Source organism: Hypanus sabinus, chromosome 16, assembly GCF_030144855.1.
Source record: "Hypanus sabinus isolate sHypSab1 chromosome 16, sHypSab1.hap1, whole genome shotgun sequence".
In the NCBI taxonomy this organism is placed as follows: domain Eukaryota; kingdom Metazoa; phylum Chordata; class Chondrichthyes; order Myliobatiformes; family Dasyatidae; genus Hypanus; species Hypanus sabinus.
In genome coordinates, this window is record NC_082721.1 from 21,858,791 (window position 1) to 21,878,939 (window position 20,149).

The 20,149-nt window shown below is 42.8% G+C and overlaps 1 protein-coding gene across 1 annotated transcript in view; it reads right to left on the minus strand.

Moving 5' to 3' along the window:
* Positions 1 to 20,149, minus strand: part of LOC132406058 (CUGBP Elav-like family member 4) — a 568,100-nt gene that overhangs the window by 54,590 nt on the left and 493,361 nt on the right. The window contains exons 4-5 of the mRNA XM_059991245.1: positions 11,034 to 11,162; positions 10,311 to 10,390 (exon numbers count right to left, since the gene is read on the minus strand). Of these exons, the coding sequence (XP_059847228.1) occupies positions 10,311 to 10,390; positions 11,034 to 11,162 (209 nt within the window). The remainder of the gene's footprint in view (positions 1 to 10,310; positions 10,391 to 11,033; positions 11,163 to 20,149) is intronic.

Genomic DNA, 20,149 nt, shown 5'->3' on the forward strand with positions numbered 1-20,149 from the left:
CATGTTTCATTGCAAGTCAGTTAACTCAGACAACCGATCAAAGAAGAGGCATCACAGAATCAGTCATTGTTATCATGGGTTTGAGGAATCATACAAAATTAATAACATAGAGGTAAGCATTCTGCTCATCTGGTCTATGTTAGTCAATAAAGAGCTGCTAGCCATCAGAATCAGAATCAGAATCAGGTTTATTATCACCGGCATGTGACGTGAAATTTGTTAACTTAGCAGCAGCAGATCAATGCAATACATAATCCAGCAGTGAGAGAGAGGAAAAATAATAAATAAAACATAATAATAAATAAACAAGTAAATCAATTACATATATTGAATAAATTTTTAAAAATGTGCCAAAACAGCAATACTCTATATTATAAAAAATGAGGTAGAGTCCAAAGCTTCAATGTCCATTTAGGAATCAGATGGCAGAGGGGAGGAAGCTGTTCCTGAATCGCTGAGTGTGTGCCTTCAGGCTTCTGTATCTCCTACCTGATGGTAACAGTGAGAAAAGGGCATGCCCTGGGTGCTGGAGGTCCTTAATAATGGACGCTGCCTTTCTGAGACACCACTCCCTAAAGATGTCCCGGGTACTTCGTAGGCTAGTGCCCAAGATGGAGCTGACTAGATTTACAACCTTTTGCAGCTTCTTTCGGTTCTGTGTAGCCCCCCCCCCCCCATACCAGACAGTGATGCAGCCTGTCAGAATGCTCTCCACGGTACAACTACAGATGTTTTTGAGTGTCTTTGTTGACATGCCAAATCTCTTCAAATGCCTAATAAAGTATAGCCACTGTCTTGCCTTCTTTATGACTACATCAATATGTCGGGACCAGGTTAGATTCTCAGAGATCTTGACACCCAAGAACTTGAAGCTGCTCACTCTCTCCACTTCTGATCCCTCTATGAGGATTGGTATGTGTTCCTTTGTGCTACCCTTCCTGAAGTCCACAATCAGCTCTTTCGTCTTACTGACGTTGTTGCTGTGGCACCACTCCACTAGTTGGCATATCTTACTCCTGTACACCCTCTCGTCACCACCTGAGATTCTACCAACAATGGTTGTATTGTCCCCAAATTTGCAGTTGGTATTTGAGCTATGCCTAACCACACAGTCATGTATATAAAGAGTAGAGCAGTGGGCAAAGCACACACCTCTGAGGTGCACCAGTGTTGATCATCAGTGAGGAGGAGATGTTTTCACCAATCCACACAGATTGTGGTCTTCCAGTTAGGAAATCGAGGATCCAATTGCAGGGGGAGATATAGAGGCCCAGGTTCTGCAACTTCTCAATCAGGATTGTGGGAATGATGGTACTAAATGCTGAGCTATAGTCGAAGAACAGCATGCTGACATAGGTGTTTGTGTTGTCTAGGTGGTCTAAAGCTGTGTGGACAGCCATTGAGATTGCGTTGACCTTTTGTGGTGATAGGCAAATTGCAATGGGTCCAGGTCCTCGCTGAGGCAGGAGTTCAGTCTAGTCATGACCAACCCTCTCAAAGCATTTCATCACTGTTGATGTGAGTGCTACCGGGTGATAGTCATCTAGGCAGCTCACCTTATGCTTCTTTGGCACTGGTATAATTGTTGCCTTTTGGAAGCATGACCCTCCTCCTAGCACTACATCAATGGCCCTGAAGGTCATGCCCCTTCCAATATACACACTGGGCCTCACTTTGACACCGAAGATTTCTGCCTTTACCATCCTTTCAGACAATAAGTTCCAAACCTCATCCAGCCTCTCTTCACACTCCCTTTAAGACGTCTACAGATTACTTTAAATCTAGGCCCTTTGGTTTTGATTTTTTCCCTCTGTCAAGGCCCTCACAAATCTCATTGAAAATCACCCACTGAGTGAAGGGAAATAATCCCAGGCCTTTTATTCCCTCATAGTTATATATTTTTTTAACCTGGACACAGTACTTCTAGAATAGGAATAGAAAGAGACCATGCAAACCAGTCAGATATTCTTCTATGCAATGAGATTCTTCTTGCATGGTGTCCTAACTCCATGCACAGTTTATCCGTCTGATGGAAAGCTCCTGACAGGGTCATCCATGGTGATAAGGTCAAGGAGAAGATTTAAGACAAAGAGTGATCCAACTAAGGCCTCAAAGGTGGAGCCGCGGAAAAAGATGACGCATCAGAGCTGCGGTGATGGCAGAGGAAGGCTCCTCAGGGTCCTCAGTTGTCTTGCCTTCCACGCCACTGGACCCTGACCCCGATCTGTCAAGGACTGTGTGGTGGCTGCCAGTGCATCATCTTACCCATGTTAAACAAAAGCAGCAAAAGCATTCGCTATTAAGGGAATCCACCCTAAGTATGCAGATCCCAGATTGGTCTTGTCCACCTGAACACCCACAAACAGACAACCCCTCTGGACAACGTCATACCCAGCTCAACTGATCACATTGCTGTTACTAACACCTTGAACATCAAAGCCATTCATGGCAACACTGGTGAATAGAACCTCAGCAATCAAGTTCTCTTAGCATCTTCTGAATGACTGGCAAATTTCCTCTTCAAATATTTACCCAGTTCCCCATTGAAGAACGCTAATGGATGCACGTAGATAAGACTAATTATTCACCCAATAATCATCTACTGAATTGGGGTGTATAGTGTGTCCAGGGAGGGGTAACACCTCTGGTGAAGGGGCTTGTCATGTCCATTCTGGTGCAGCTCACTCATCTTTCGTTCAGACCAGGTACTCAGCTCTCATCTGCGGCTCCAAGTTGCTGTTTGCATCTGATAGCGGCCACACCTCAGTACTCCGTTTCAACAGATGGGCTAACCAACCCAGGTGAGGGTAGCTAGTGGCCTCATACCCCAGTGAGAGAGGGACACGCCTGTCCTAGCATGCAACGTCAGCTCCAATGGAATGGGTGGATAAGATCTACAGTGAGATCCAATAGTCAGGAAGGCAGTACTGTAACACTCAGACGAGAGCAAAGGACAAGGCACAGAAGATGTCATGATCATTGAAGACCCCAGTTTGTGACACTTATTCGTACCACTGGACCTGATTCCTGAGGACAAGAGAGTGGAAATTTCCCAGTGCAATGGCTTTTCCACTTTAAAAACACTCCTGCGCAGGTTTCCTGCCAATGACAGACACCAGACAACCACCATCTACTGACTTACAACATCTTTCCACTTCCTGCCCTTCCTTCATTGCAATTACTTTCCAGCTGTGTCCTTCAGCCACTGGAAATAATGTCTCACCTTAAACTCCTCAAAATCTTCCAAAGCTGTTTGTGTCTCTTTGACCAGGTCATCTTCCCCAGACTCACTATCCAATAGACACACTCCGGAGAAACTGATGCTTTAATGGCTGAAGGATAGCTTCAAAGAGCCAAATTATTTTCCAGCTAACCAAGCAAGTCTTTCCTCTGGGCAGGAAGAAAATTAAAATCCCAGTGCACATCTTATTCACATTAACCTCCTCACAGATCTATCGATTACGCTGCAACAACTAGTTATCGGGTTATAAATAAGGCTGCTCTGCACATAATATCCAAGTTTATGAGTGGGTGGGTGTCTTTCAGATTAATATGATCATCTCAGTTTTCGGGGAGAAAAAAAGCATTTGTATCTAACTCAGGTGACTTATAGTTTATAGCTTAGCCTGAAGCTCCCAAACAGATTCGTTTCTATTAATGCTGTCACCACACCCATTACTCATAAGGTAAAAGACTGCATGGTACCTAAGGATTGAGACCCAATGTAAAAGAAAACAGTTGATGGGTCACCAGGATTCTTCTGGGAATATGAATCTCTTCGAACTTCAGATCTACCACAGGGGTTGAATCCAATTACACAGGTAGACTGTTTGGCAACCATAGGGCAAGGCTCCATCACTCTGGTCCACACTGAGTGGGGCTATTCCAAACAGGGTAAAAGTTAGTGGTTAAAGTGTGCCTCATTAACTTTGGAAGAAATTTAAATACACAGCTCACCTTGAAAGAGAGTGTGTGTGTTTTGTGTGTGTGTATATATACAGAGGCATGCAAAAGTTTGGGCACCCCTGGTCAAAATTTCTGTTACTGTGAATAGCTAAGTGAGTAAAAGATGACCTGATTTCCAAAAGACATAACGTTAAAGATGACACATTTCTTTAATATTTTAAGCAAGATTACTTTTTTAATTTCCATCTTTTCCAGTTTCAAAATAACAAAACTGGAAAAGGGCCCAAAGCAAAAGTTTGGTCAGTAGTTCGTAACACCCCCTTTGGCAAGTATCAGAGTTTGTAAACGCTTTCTGCACCCAGCTAAAAGTCTTTCAATTCTTGTTTGGGGGATTTTCGCCCATTCTTCCTTGCAAAAGGCTTCTAGTTCTATGAGATTCTCGGGCTGTCTTGCATGCACTGCTCTTTTGAGGTCTATCCACAGATTTTTGATGATGTTTAGGTCAGGGGACTGTGAGGGCCATGGCAAGACCTTCAGCTTGCACCTTTTGAGGAAGTCCATTGTGGATTTTGAGGTGTGTTTAGGATCATTATCCTGTTGTAGAAGCCATCCTCTTTTCATCGTCAGCTTTTTTACAGACAGTGTGATGTTTGCTTCTGGAATTTGCAGGTATTTGTTTGAATTCATTCTTTCCTTTACCAGTGAAATGTTCCACATGCCACTGGCTGCAATACAAGCCCAAAGTATGATCGATTCACCCCCGTGCTTAACAGTTGGAGAGGTGTTATTTTCATGAAATTCTGCACCCTTTTTTCTCCAAGCATACCTTTGCTCATTGCGGCCAAAACGTTCTATTTTAACTTCATCATTCCCCAGGACTTGTTTCCAAAATGCATCAAGCTTGTTTAGATGTTCCTTTGCAAACTTCTGATGCTGAATTTTGTGGTGAGGACGCAGGAAAGGTTTTCTTCTGATGACTCTTCCTTGAAGGTAATATTTGTGCAGGTGTCACTGCACAGTAGAACAGTGCACCACCACTCCAGAGTCTGCTAAATCTTCCTGAAGGTCTTTTGCAGTCAAACTGGGGTTTTGATTTAACTTTCTAGCAATCCTATGAGCAGTTCTCTTGGAAAGTTTTCTTAGTCTTCCAGACCTCAACCGTTCCTGTTAACTGCCATTTCTTAACTACATTATGAACTGAGGAAACGGCTGCCTGAAAACGCTTTGCTATCTTCTTATAGCCTTCTCCTGCTTTGTGGGCATCATTTATTTTAATTTTCAGAGTGCTAGGCAGCTGCTTAGAGGAGCCCATGTCTCCTGATTGTTGGGACAAGGTTTGAGGAGTCAGGGTATTTATGAAGCTTTGAAATCTGCATCACCTGGCCTTTCCTAACGATGACTGTGAACAAGCCATAGCCCTAACAAGCTAATTAAGGTCTGAGACCTTGGTAAAAGTTATCTGAGAGCTCAAATCTCTTGGGGTGCCCAAACTTCTGCATGGTGCTCCTTTCCTTTTTTTCACTCTAAGATTGTACAAAAATAATACACTAATCTTGCCTAAAATGTTGAAAAGAATGTTTCATCTTTAACCTTGAGACCTTTGGAGATCAGTTCATCTTCTACTCACTTAACTATTCACAGTAACAGAAATTTTGACCAGGGGTGCCCAAGCTTTTGCATGCCACTGTATGTATGTATATACATACATACCATTAAAAATATTGATGAATTTGTGTATGTGCACATGCATACACGCACCTGCATGGCTGGATTCACGCCCAACAGAACTTGGTCATTACACCTGTCAGATTTCTTTGCATGGCCAGCACTCAAATATTCCATGGGCAATAGGGTGCCAACTGAGTTGTGGGAAGGGCTTTGTTGTCATGCAAATGGTGAGAATATACTCAGTGGATGGTTGCTATTCTGGCTCAGTGGAAGAGTTCTAGCTCAGTGAGTAGTGTTTGAACTCAAGGACTGTGCTTCATCTAAGGTGGATAGTTTGAACACAGAGGATACAGGGAAGGAATGGGGCAGTTCAAAATCCGACATGCGTGACTGTTCCTTGTCCTTTGACCTCCACACATACACACTGCCACATCAAAGTTTGAAATGTGCTTGGATCAGCTCCAGCACATCCTGACTCCCCACTGGACTCACCAGAGCCTCCAGTGGTAAGTTGGGACCGTAGAGAGTTGGGGGCTGAATGTTCCTCTCATCCCGTCCTTCACCTTCACCTTCGTTGCTACAAGACTTCAGTGTAAGAGTAAAGAAGACTTACTATAATTATATACAAATCCACCCCAGTTTACAAACATCTGATGTATAAACACTGCATACATACAAATTAGCATTTGGGAGACAGGTGGAATGAATGTAGATGGATTTGCTGGCTGTTGTGGGGCTGAAGGTATTTCAGCTGGGTGGGAATGGGGCATTTCCATGTGTCTTCCCTCCCCACCCCTACCCAACCTCAGCCACAACAGTCGGGGTCTCTGATCAGACTCGCCCACTCACTGAATCAGTGAAGCCGGCTGTCAGCTGCTCTTCCCGTGCCTGCTAGTTCTCCTGTAACCACTGTCTCTGTGATCCTCTCCCACAAACAGTTCTTGTTCATTTCCAGTCTAAGAACTGTTTGAACTGCCAACAGTTCTCAAGCACATAACTCTGGAGAAGTTCTGCACTGGCATGGTGCACTGTGTATAACTTTGCTCTACTAACATAGGGAAAGGATAGACTTGCTATAACAGAATTGCAGCAAACATTCACAAAACCAGTTCCATGGAAGGCAGGTGTGTCAAATGCAGAGTTAGTTACTCCTTTAAAATTCAGAAGGATCGCGCGTTACTTCATTTAAATATACAATATTCTCAAAGGGCTAAGAAACGGGGATGATGTTTCCCTTGGCTAAAGTCTTGTATTGGACATTAGAGACAGAAACTGGGGATGGCCATTTAGGACTGAAGTGAGGAGAAATTCCTTTACTCAGAGAGTTGTGAATCCTTGAAGTCTCACTCCTGGAGCACTTTAGGTGAGTTCAGTTATTGATTTTATTCACAACTGAGTCTGAATTCTCTGGGTATTCGAGGAGTTGAAGGATATGGAAATAGGCAAGAAAATATTGCAAGGTAGAAGAACATCCAAATGTCCCATCTGTTCAAATGTCTTCATTTGTTCTTACGTTCACTCCAGGGAGGACAACCAATCGGCATTGCAAGACTGGATTAATTTTGTTTTATTTCCCTTTATGTTTTTGTAATACATTTTCAGTACTTGATGTATTTTTAATTAAATTTATTGTATTACAGTTTCCATTATTTTTTTTTTAAAAAGTTCTTCATTTCTTTTAATTGCCACAATCTCCAAAATTGCTGTCATTTATACCCAGCTAGGTCTGCCTTTGATGACAGTGAGTTGTCCAAGGTCAAAGGTGCAGTCCTGGAGATGACAGGTCCTAGGATTCTGCCACCTGAGACCTGGTTGCTGCCTGTAGCCTACCTTGCTTTATAACGGGGACGTAGAATGATGTCTCCAATACAGAGCAGTCTGCTTAGCTACCAAAGATTAATGCTACCATGGAGATCACACAGCAGCGGTGCGGAAGGTTGTTGTGGGGCAAATGTAAGAGTCAAACATGATTTCAGTGCTTTATTTTTTTTTGGCGATCATGAATACAAATCAGCTGTTTCTCTTGAGAGGCAACACTTAGAAGACAGAGAAATGCAGTCAAATCCTTCTGTTCATGGAAAATTGGATTCAGATCCCAGAGGAAATTAAAGGATTTGCAAGGAACTAATAGGGACTTCCTCAGTTTTTTTCTTGCCCTTTTACTGAGGTAATATCCTTTTCCATTACCTCAAAGTATCATTTTTCCTCATAGAACAATAAAGTACTACAGCATAGAAAGAGGCTATTCAGGCCATTGTCTCCACATTAAATCAAGAAATCTACATCCAAAATTCAGACCTGAGCACAATATTTGGTCACAGGAGGAATCAAAGTAAACTCCCTTTCTGGTTTTGCACAAAAGCTGCAGACGTGAGTGGCTAATGACTGGGAGTACAAAAGACTGATTTCCTAATTTGAGAAGGTTGAGATAAAGAAAATTTCTATCAACCACTGAAACTCCTCATGAAGGGTCTCAGCCCGAAGCATCAACTGTTCATTCATTTCCATAGACACTACCTGACCCCTAAGCTCTTCCTGCATTTTGCATGTGAAACTGCCTTCCTATGCAGGAGCACTTTCCATTGGGAGGTGGATGTCTTGAGATTGCAAGTATTTGTTGCCCTTCTCCAATCACCCTTAAATATTTGTCCTTTCCTGACAACTGATTGTTTGGAATTTTCATAGGTTTCCCCTGGGTGCTCCGGATTCCTCCCACATCCGAAAAGTGTGCAGGCTCTTAAGCTATTCACCGGTTGTAAATTGTGCCTGATGTGTCGGTGAGTTGGGGAGGGGTGAGTTAATGGGAATGTGGGAAGAACAAAATGGGAATAGTATAGGATTTGTGTAATCATGTGTTTGATGACTAGCTTAATGAGCCAAGGGCTTGCTTCTTTCCTCTAAGATGTGACAAACTGATTTCCTGAACCATTGCAATCTATGTGATGAAGAGGCTCCAACGGTACTGTACTCGAGGAAATTTCAGGGCTTAGCTCCAGCGGTGACATATTTCTGAGGCAGGCTGATGTGCTGACTGGGAGAGAGGTTGGAAGAGATGGGGCTCCCATTTCTTACTGACTCTTGTTCTTCTGGGAACAGAGTCTGTAAGGTCGGGAGGTGCTGTTGAAGAAGATTTTGCTGAGGTCTGCAGTGTGGCCACGTGGAGGATGTCTTACACTGAATTGAAACAAGACACTATTCTACTGCACAATATGGCGGGACTGCCTATCTATTGTTGACTTCACAGGTGTGAGCATTTTTTCCTCAGCCAGTGCTCTCAGAGACTCTCATAAAGAGGAGTGTCCTGACCTGAGAAACAGCAGGCTGCCCTCTATCGAAGGTACAAATCACCAACGCAGTCTGACTGAGGTCTGGGGAGCACTAAAAGCAATGATCCAGGCCAGGTAGCTAGCAGCCGACTTAATTACTTAATGGGCTGCCTGCCGGTCTGTGTCTTGGTATCTTTAACAGCCAATTGCTTCCTAATACTTGAGCCATTAAGCTGAATGCACTTATTTCAAAATATTATTCACGGTTTTGTCGATTAATGCTCATGCCTCTGTGAATGAGGACTCTGCTGAAATGCGCACCGTGTGAATAATTACAAACAAAAGGAAAGGTTTATAATTGGTTTTTGCACAGCGAGGTTCCAGGTACAACTGTGATTAGGCTGTGCAAAATGAGTTCATTACAGCTTTCAGATTATCAGTTTTCCACTCATTGTAGGCTTTATCATACCCCCAACCCCCGCCAATTATCAAGAGACATTAGCATCAGAGTCCGGAATATTTCTACTTTGGGTTCTGCACGCCATTCGCAAGCTCTGCCTGTTCCCGGTTTTCTCTCTGTAAAGTGGCTCTCGCTAACAATTAGCATCCAGGCTGCAAAATATTTTCCCGCACTGTGCTGTGCCCTAAACTTGCCATCACATCACAGCCACCAGCCAGAGCCTCTGTGTGGAAGGGTTCTCCAAGTACCTTATCAATTTATGAAAGCAGAGTAAAAGTCACTAAAAGAAAATTGTCTCTTCACCTCGCCCATTTACTTTGCATTTTAAAGTTTGTTTTTTTTTTAAAATCCCCAACTTTTCCCAGTTCTGATGGCATGTCATGACCCTGAAATGGTATCTATCTCTCCCCACAGAAGCTGACTGACCTACTGTGCATTTCCAACACATTATGCTTCTAAGGATTGAAGTTTGGATTTACTTGTTGCATGTACAGTGTGTACTGAAACATCGAAACATACAGTGCAATGTGTCGTTTGTATCAATCACCAAATATCTGAGGATATGCTGGAGGCAAGTGACACCATACTTCCAATGCCAGCATAGCAGACCCACAATTTATTAACCCTTGGTAACCCGTATATATTTGGAATGTAAGAGGAAAGTGGAGCATTTGGAGGAATCCCATGAGGTCAGGGAGAATGTTCAAACTCCTTACAGCCAGCAGTAGAACTGAACCCAGGTTGCTGATGCTGTAAAGCATTATGCCTGCTACTACTCTACCAAGCTGCTCATATTTACTCTATTTTAAATCAAAATATGATTTTGTTTCTTGTCTGTAGAACATAACACTCCCTTGTTAACTTAAGGACATTTACTATGATTTGCAGATAGCAAGAACTGTACCAGTCTTTTTTAAACCACCATCAGTCCATGTAATCCAGACACACACTGCAGCAGCTCTCAGAAACGCAGGGAGTTTACACTCTCTCCCTGACAGGACAAAACTTACCGCCATTGTCTGACTGCCATGTAGTGCGTTAATGGCCGCCTGGGCTTCAGTGTGTGTGGAGAACTTCACAAATGCGCAACCTACGCAGAAATGAAGAGGGGTGGGGAGCACAGAGAACATTAATGGTGCAGAGATAAACCCAATGGTCCAGAAGAGTCTCTTCATGCTTTACTTCACCATGGCCCTTCAGCACCTCCTGCACAAGCCAAACGTCTCGTTAAATATTCTAATTCTATTTGTCCCAGCTACCCCTTTTGGTAATTGGTCCCAGGACTCTAACAATACCTCAGAAAAGGCACTTATTCTGAGATTCCCATTGGATCTACTAGTGACCATATTATATCAATGGTCCCAAAGGATCTTCTCACCCCTTTGCAAGAAAGGAAACGCGGTGACAGGTCGTTCCAGCCCACACTGCCCAATTACACACTTGTGACCAATTAACTTCCTCACCTGTATGCCTTTAGAACGTGTGAAGAAATGGAAGCACATCCCGCGGGTCAAGGAGGGAATGTATAAACTCCTTACCGACAGTGGCGGAAAATAAACTTGTGTCACTGGCACTGTGATAGCATTACACCAGCTGCATGCCACATCCATCTTATTTTCTAAATAAGCTGCTTCCAGTTAAGACAGCCCTGGTCTGATCAAACTCTCCTGACTTCTCAGCTCCGGTATCATTTTAAACTGATGATTTCCCACACCCACAAAGAGTGGACTCACCTTTACTGTTCCCGTCTGGTCCTCGTAGAACTGTGCACTCCTCTATGACGCCAAAAGATTCAAAGAGCCTGTACACGTCGTCTTCTGTTTGCTGCTTGTTTAACATGCCTACAAATAATTTTCTGTCTTCTGAAACAAAAAGACATATTGTTTAGTAAAGCACAGGGTTCACAACTGGGGTCAGGTTGTTTGAGTGGGGCTAAGATTACAGTTTTGTTCAAGCCCTGCTTGGTAAACATTGTCTGTCAGGAGGAAGGTAGTGTGAAGTGGGGTGGAGGTTGAATATTTCTCACCTCCAGATAACACAAACACCTAGTGTTTTTATAATCGGGAAATCAGAAATACTCAAGACCTAGTTAGAGTAGAGTTCAACGCTACCTGTCTATTCAAACAAATGTCCATCCTCTCTGCAAGGCATAGCCTCCTGTTTCAGTGTTACATTTCCTGTCTGCTCCATTGATCTTATAGCAGAGTCTTAAAAAGAGGCTGTCATAGAGTCATAGAAGAGTACTGCACAGAAGCAGGCCTTTCAGCCCATTTAGTCCAAATACCTTAAAATTATCCCCCCTGGTATTAGCCATTTCCACCCTGGGAAAAAGTCTTTGGCTATCCACTAGATCTATGCCTCTTATCATCTTCTATACTTCTATCAAGTCATCTCTCATCTTCCTTCACTCCAGACAGAAAAGCCCTGGCTTGCTCAACCTGTCTTCCATTTCCTATTGAGCTTAGAAAAATAGAGGGCTATGGGTAACCCTAAGTAATTTCTAAGGTAGGGACATGTTTGGCACAGTATTGTGGGCCCAAAGGCCTGTATTGTGCTGTGGGTTTTCTATGTTTCTATCCTCCTACGGCATAAAACAGATTTGACCCGAATTTAGCACACGTGGTCACAAGTTAGGTAGCGGGCTCTACATTTGCAAGAAATTGTCCAACCCAGCTACTGCGATATTGGAGTAACTCCCTCTAATTAAACTTCTGCTTGTTTAGAGGGCAGGTCTGCAAAAATGCTCAAGGGAATTCCCAGTGCCTGGAATTTATGATGTTCTGGTGCCAACCACTGAAGGCAGATGGAAAAGGAACAAAAGGTTTTTGAGGGAAGCTTTAACTGCTCTGATCTTTTCAATTCAACCACATGCACTGTGTGGCCACTTCGTTCGCTACCTCTTGTACCTAATAAAGTGGCCACTGAGTGTATGTTCATGGTCATCTCTACTGTCCCATTATTTTCAAGGTTCGACATATTGTGCGTTCAGAGATGCTCTTCTGTACACCACCTGGTTATTTAAGTTACTGCCACCTTCCTGTCAGCTTGAAGCCAGTCTGGCCATTCTCCTCTGACCTCTCTCATTAATAAGGTGTTTTTGCCCACAGACCTGTTGTTTGCTGGATGATTTTTGTTTCCTGCACCATTCCTATAAATGCTAAAGGTTGTGCATGAAAATCCCAGGAAATCAGCAGCTTCTGAGATACGCAAACCACCCTGCCAGGCACCAAGAATCATTCCACGGTCAAAGTCACTTAGATCACATTTCTTTCCCATTCTGATGTTTGGTCTGAACAACAACTGACCCTCTTGACCATGTCTGCATGCTTTTATGCATTGAGTTGCTGCCACATGATTGGCTGATTAAATATTTGCATTAGCAAACAGGTGTACAGCAGCCCTAATAAAGTGGCCACTGAGTGTAAAATTCAGAAATTATTCTAATATGTACTGAATACATGAATTGTCTGTCACAGAGAAAAGCTAGAAATGCCTACAAGACTGTCACATTGCTTGCTCATAGTATTTCAAGGAACACAGAAATCAGACAGCTGGATGGCCAGCCAGATTTATTTGGATAGACAGCATGGTCTTTTTCATTTACTTTAACTTGTGATCTTGTGAACTGCTCAAAAAAGAGTGAATCATCAAAACAAAACACTGACAACAATAAACCTTCCTCTAATGACATCCCAATATATTCACAAATAATACGATGCGGCAAATGTGACAATATGGTTTTTCATTCCCTTTCTGTCACGCTGCATCAAGACAAGCCTGGGGCCACGGGAGTGTACACATCATAGCTCTGGGAATCTTTCTGACTGCAGCTTCTGCGATCATAATTCAACAAGCAAACTAATAGCATTGTGCATGTCAGTGGAAGGATCTGTGTCATCGGTGAAAGGAATGAAGAAAAACATCACAGAGCCCAGCTACAATGAACTAAAGCTGCTCTGATATATATATTAAAAAATCCACATTGTTTCTGGCCTAATGTCACAGAGGCATTTCACTTAATCACAGAATCTTCACCCCAAAACAGATCACACACGCTATTAATGAAGAAGCCTGTTGGAATTTCACCCAAGAGGATGACAGGTGGCACGGTCGTGTGGTGGTTAGTGTAATGCCATTACAGCACAAGTGACCTCGGGTTCACTCCCCGCCATCTGTAAGGATCTGGTATGCTCTTCCCAGGACTATGGAGGATTTCCTCCGGGTGCTCTGGTTTCTGCACACATTCCAAAGATATATAGGTTAATAGGTAAGTTGGTCACATGGGTTTAATTGGGCCATGCATGGTTGTTGGGCCAGAAGGGCCTGTTAATGTGCTGCATCTCCAGATAAGTAATAAAATAAAAATACCAACTTTGAAACCCAGGAGGAAAAATGTAAAATACGTTAAGAAGCGAAGATTAGAGAGACATAACCAGGCAACATCAACTTTACATCGAAGAAACCTGAAAGATATTAGGAAGGCTGTAACCCAAGCGGGACTGGTGATATAGAGGATGGAAATATCAAGAGGTCTCATGATCTCATCACATTAAATAGGATTGTCCTGACATGTAACAACTGGGAGTATATTGCAGACTGTTGAGGAAATGTAAAGAATTTGCCTGAGATAATTAATAAGTGTGGCAGATAGTGGAGCTAAATAGATTGGTGCTGGCAACTAATTTGGTGAGGAGTAATTCCAAGTCAAAGACAGTGGAATATGATTTAAATGCCATGCGTAGAATTGACATTGGATATGGCTGCGTGATTTTAAAGACAAGTGACACTGGATTTTGTGGGAAAACTGGCTATGAAGAAGATTTATAAATTTAACCTTCTAATTCCATCCGTAAATCTCACAGCACGTGCATGTTAAGTCCAGTTCAAACTTCAGTTGGAATAGTTCATTGCACTTCCCATGGCCGACCACAGGTAGCAAGATTCAGACATTATGTGACCTACTGTTGTACTTGTTGATAAGGCTACTATGAAGTCCCTTTGAATTATATACCAGCTAAAAGGCACTATGTGACTTACATTTGTTTATATTGTTTTGTGAAACACAGCAAAGTGCTTCATAGGACTTCAATCAAACAAGAAATAGAATTGAGAGAAAGGTGTGAAATAGGTTTTGAGTACAAACTTGGAGGAAAGGACAAAGGCAGTGAGCTCTAGGGACAGAATTCCAATCATTATGATTTTAACAGAAGAGGAATAATTATTGAGTCAAGTTGCTAACTTGTCATTGACTGAATGAGAAGTCATTGACTTGAATTGCCAACTGTGACTTTCTCTCCACATTTCTTGACCGACTGAATGTTTACAGCTTTCTCTGTTTGGCTGCCTTTGGCAGAAACTCTCCAATTAGACAGCAAAGAGATGATTGGGTAATTTCCCTCTCCATCTAACTTTAGACCCTGTACTGACTGCAATCAATTCTATTCAAGGAGTTTATGAGTAATAATTCTCTACTCACTGCATATCTCTGGAGAAATTACAGTGCTTTTACTCAAAGAAGTTGCTGTAATTTGTTTTCTCTGCTCTCCGCTAAGTATGCTTGTGGAAAATGTTAAAACCTTTAAGATGTCACTCAAGAGATAAAGTACTGGAGGACTCACTGGGCTAAAGGTAGGCAAGTCACCAGGATGCAACGGACCACACATTTGGATCGTAAAGAAAGTGGATGCAAAGGTACTGGACAAAAATTTTCATACCCTATTAAATACTGGGAGGGTATCAGAAGACAGGAAAATAACCAATGTGATTCCATTGTTCAGAGAAGGGCAAAGGCAGGAAGTAGGAAGCCACATGCCCATTAGCTTAACAGCTATTAATGGCAAGATGCTGCACTCAATAATCAAAGATGAATTAACAAATAATTTAGGAAACCTGATATATAATTAAACATAGCCAAGAAAGTTTTAATGTAAGATAAATCATGCTTGAGAAATTTGCTTAACTTCTTTAAATATATAACAGGGAATGTTGATAGAAAGGAGCCAGTCTCTGTAATGTATTTGACTTTCCAAAAGACATTGACCATTAACTCAAATAACCATGCGTTACAACAGTGGTGTGCAGAGCAGCATCCCTGAACGCACAGCATGTCAAACCTTGAAGACAATGGGCTACAGCAGCAGAAGACCAGGAGGTACCTAACAAAGTGGCCACTGAATGCAGATAAGCCATTTCATTCTGGGGCAAAGTCCACTGAAGGTTACTGAGCTTGTGAAGCCCCAAGCCAGAGGACAAATCATCCCTCCAGGGCTCACAAAATATTAGAGGTCTGGAACTCACTGACTAAAAGTGTGGCGAAACCAGAATTTTCCTCTGCACCTAGAAGATGATTTGAAGATTGCTTGAAGAGCCATTACTCGCAGGCAATGAGCAAAGTGTATTCCCTTTTGACCATCAACAACAGTAGTCTCGCTGTAGTCAACAGTCTGCACATAAAGGAATATGAAGATGCAAAAAGATGAGAAAAAGTTGGAGAGCCATCTTGATAAAGGCTATTTGTTTCAAGGGTTTTACAAAATGGACATGGAGGTGTGTTTCATTTGCATGGGAGCCCACAATAAGGGGTCATAATTTAGGATATAAACCCAGAGATGGTTAGAATATAGAACTTACTGCCACTTGGACACCCAGCAGGTCAGGCAGCATCTGTGGTGAGAAAAACAGAATTAACGCTTCAAATTGATGCTCTGATAAAAGGTCATTGACCTGAAACCTCAACTCTGTTTCTGTCTCCACTGATGCTACCTGACCTATTGAGTGTTTCCAGCAGTTTCAAATTTTATTTCAGACTTCTGGCATCTGCAGGTGTTTGATCTTATTTCACACATTGGGCCAAGCTGCTTTCCCACTATGTGCTGGAATGATATTGATAGAAAGGAGGAGCAGCCAGTGTCCAACTGTATCATGGTGTAACAGAGACCCAGGGTTCGGTGATAGTTTCCCTGCCTGCACCACAAGCTCACACTGCATAACTTGTCTGGTCCCACTTCTGCAACATCCAGTTCGGGGCTTGGCCACTGATCTGACTGGGGTTTTAGGCCAGTGATGGGCTCCTTCGCTGTACTTACTGAGGTGGGTACGTGTTTGTTTCGTGGGGAGAACACTGTTGGTGATGAATGGATGGGAGGGAGGGTGGAACAAGGGGGATTTCATGCTGACAGGAGAGGAGACTGTCTGACTGACTGGCCGTGCGGGGGGTTGAGATTGGGGAAATAGCCAGCCACGATGGGAGGGAGGATATTGAAGAAGCTGGCATTAATGCTGAACTGGCAGGAAGATGAGAGATGAAAGCTGAAGGGGGTGGAGGTATCAGTAGCACTGTGATGGGGAGCCGGAGGGCAGGGATCGGGGGTGATGTTGTGTGAGGTTGGACTGCTAAATTGGAGTATTTGGAGATGGCTTGACAGTTTAGATGAGTCTTTTGCTTACTGGGTGGCTTCCAGAGAAGTTCTGTCATTATGAGACAAGGGTTATGCAGGATAACAAACTCAAAATGCTGGAGGAACTCAGCAGGTGAGCAGAATCCACAGAGAGGAATAACCAAAGGAAGTTTCAGGCTGGGACCCTTCGTCAGGACTGATGAATTCCTGATTAAGAGTCTTGGCCTGAAACATTAACTGTGTACTCCTCTCCAAAGATGCTACCTTACCTACTGAGTTCCTCCAGAATTTTATATGTGCTACTTTGGATTTCCAGCATCTACAGAACCTCTTGTGGTTAGGCTATCTAGGGACTGCCCAGCTACATGTTCCCCAGGAAAAAGTGATCCAAGTTTCCCCACAAAGCCCAAAATCCAAGGAGTGGAGCCTTCACGTGCATTCCCGATGCAGAGTTACAACAGAATCATGAAGATGACTCACAATAAGTAGTGTTTGTCAACTTGAAACATAAAATGACTTGCTTCAGCTTAAACTGATGTTCAAGTGCATCATAGATCAATGTTCAAAGTAAATTTAATGTCAAAGTACATCCACTCAGTGGCCACATTATTAGGTACCTCCAGTACCTACTGAGTGGATGTTTGTGATCTTCTGCTGCCGTACCCATCCACTTCAAAGTTCAACATGTTATGCATTCCGATATGCTCTTCTGCACACACTGTTGTAACGGGTGGTTATTTGAGTTCTTGTCACTTTTCTGTTGCTTTTCAGCTTGAACTAGTCTGGCCAATCTCCTCTGACTTCTCTCATTCATAAGACATTTTCACCCAGATAAGTACCACTCACTGGAAGTGTTTTTGTTTGTCACACCATTCTTTGTAAACTCTAGAGACTGTTGTGCACAAAAATCCCAAGAGATCAGGGATTTCTGAGATATTCAAACCTCCCCATCTGGCACCAACAATTATTCCAGTCAAAGTCATTTAGATCACATTTTTTCCATATTCTGATGTTTGGATGGAACAACAACTCAACCTCATGCTACCCTGAGTTGCTACTACATGATTGGCTGATTGGATATTTGTATTAATGAGCAGGTGTACAAGCATACCTAATAAAGTGGCCACAGTGTACATGTCACCATATATTACCCTGCAATTTATTTTCTTGCATGCCTTCACAGTAGAACAAAGAAAGACACCTGAATCAATGTAAAACTATACACAAATAAAGCCCTACAAACAACCAATGGCAAAATAAGACAAATGGTGCAATACAAACAAAATCAAATGATGATAATAATAAATAAACTAATGATGCTGAGAATATGAGTTGTAGTGTTCTTGAAAGTGAGTCTGGAGTTTGTAGAACCAGTTCAGCGTTGAGGTAAGTGAAGCTATCCACACTGGTTCAGGGCCCTGATGGTAGAAGAATAACAGCGGTTCTTGTACCTGGTGGTGTGGGAACTAATGCTCATGTACTTCCTTCCCAAAGGCAGCAGCATGACGAGAGCGTGGCCTGGATGGTGGAGATTGTTGATGATGGATGATGCTTTCTTATGGCAGCACTCCCTGTAGACTGGCTCAATGGTGGGGAGGGGTTTTTCTGTAATGGACTGAGCTGTATCCACCAAAATGTGCAGGCAATATATGGTGACATTTACAGTATTACTAGTACTTAACACTGAGAGAAATATCACCAGGCAGCTCACTTAGTGGCAGTTGATGTTTTAATCCTCTTAAGAGAAGAACGAAGGGGTTGTCTGAAAGACAACATCTTCATCAATGTTGAAGCACAGCATCAGCCTAACTATGTGTTTGACTCTCAGAAGCACAACACAAAACCATTGCCTCCTGGGACAGAACTAGGGCTGCTTCCCATTGAGCCATGATACTGCTCAATACTGTCTCTGAACAGAATTCATTGTTGTCCTCCGTCTCTCCCTAACTGAGCTAGTTAGGGATGCTTGAAATAGCCAATTCAAGACTAGTTTGTGACAATAGTTGTAGCACTGATTCTGACTGGCTGAAGCTGTTACTGCAGTAAGATACCCATAGCTCAGAAATTTAGAAAACCAATGGTCTGTGCACGTGGCAGGGATATACTGTAAGCTATGTCCAACTGAATAAAGATGATAGGAATTTGGTGAGTGAAGTAAACATGACACACAACTTCCCACCCAGGACTGCTCAAGTCCTTTAACATCTTGTCAACCATCATAGCAGTGGCTGCTGAACAGCTCACAGGAATACACCAAGGCTTTGCTGAAAATAAGTGTTGCTAAGAGCTTCTTGAAGGTGCTAAAAAGTAAAAACAAAATTGCTTATTGTTTGTGACAGCATCCAAGTGGAAGTGTCACAATGCACGTCAGCAATGCCGGGTACTGTCACACAAGATAATCAAGTATTTATGTTATCAGCATCAGGAGCTAAGCTTGGAAACCATAGGTCACCTTACAGAATTAGACTTGGGTGGTTTTATGAATGTTTAGCAAGACAAAGCTCATCATTGTCAAAGGGGGAAGAGGAGCAGAAGGTTTTATTCTACCAAAGTGCATCTCTTTTCAATCTGCTTTTGATCTTGTCATGCTTGCTTAAAAATAATATTGCTCTGTCTGTTCAGTTCATTTCTCTTTCATCTGAAGGCATAAGTTTCTACCTCCCTATTTGTTTTGATTTTGTGGTTCTCTCCACATCTGTTTTTCTGTAATCCTTCCCACTGTACTCATCCAATTATTCCCGAATGAAATTCCTACCATTAGCAACCCTGCCATCAATTACAAAGGCCATGTACTTTGGAATTCCCTAAGCCCCTTTTCCAATTAGATGCTCTTTAAAACCAAAGGTATGTCTTGATCCAAAACATTGATGATCTCTTTGACTCTACAGATGCTGCTTGATGTGCTGAGTTTTTGCTTCAGATTCCAGCATCTAAATTTCCCGAGTCTCCTTCAAACCTCCCTCTACATCAGAAGCTTTGCTCAGCTGCTTAAATGTATCTTTGAATGGTCCAGCATAATTTTTGTTTAGTTACACTACTGTCAAAATGGTTGTTGTGATGCGGCTTGTGTGGTAGTATAGTGGGTAGTGCTTGTCGCTCTCACTTTCAGCTTCCACCGCTGGCTAACAGTCTCGCGAAAAACAGGAGAGCTGAACATCTCCCTGCCAGTACACAGCCTCTCCTACAGCAAGCCTCATGGAGCGCCTCCTTGCTGGCGACACATGAAAACGGAACTACAGAGGACGGAGAGGAGATCTGGCCCCTGCACATGTAACACACAGGCCTGCCGGTGTGCGGACATGCCCCGGTGCTCATGGACCAGGTCCGCAATTATGGGTAAATAGCCCCACTGCCTTGTGAGCAGCCTCAGGAGAGACAAAGGTTATAGGAGTAAACTCAGACAATAAATCCGGACTGGACTCCCTAAGGCGGCTGGATGTCATTGAACATCC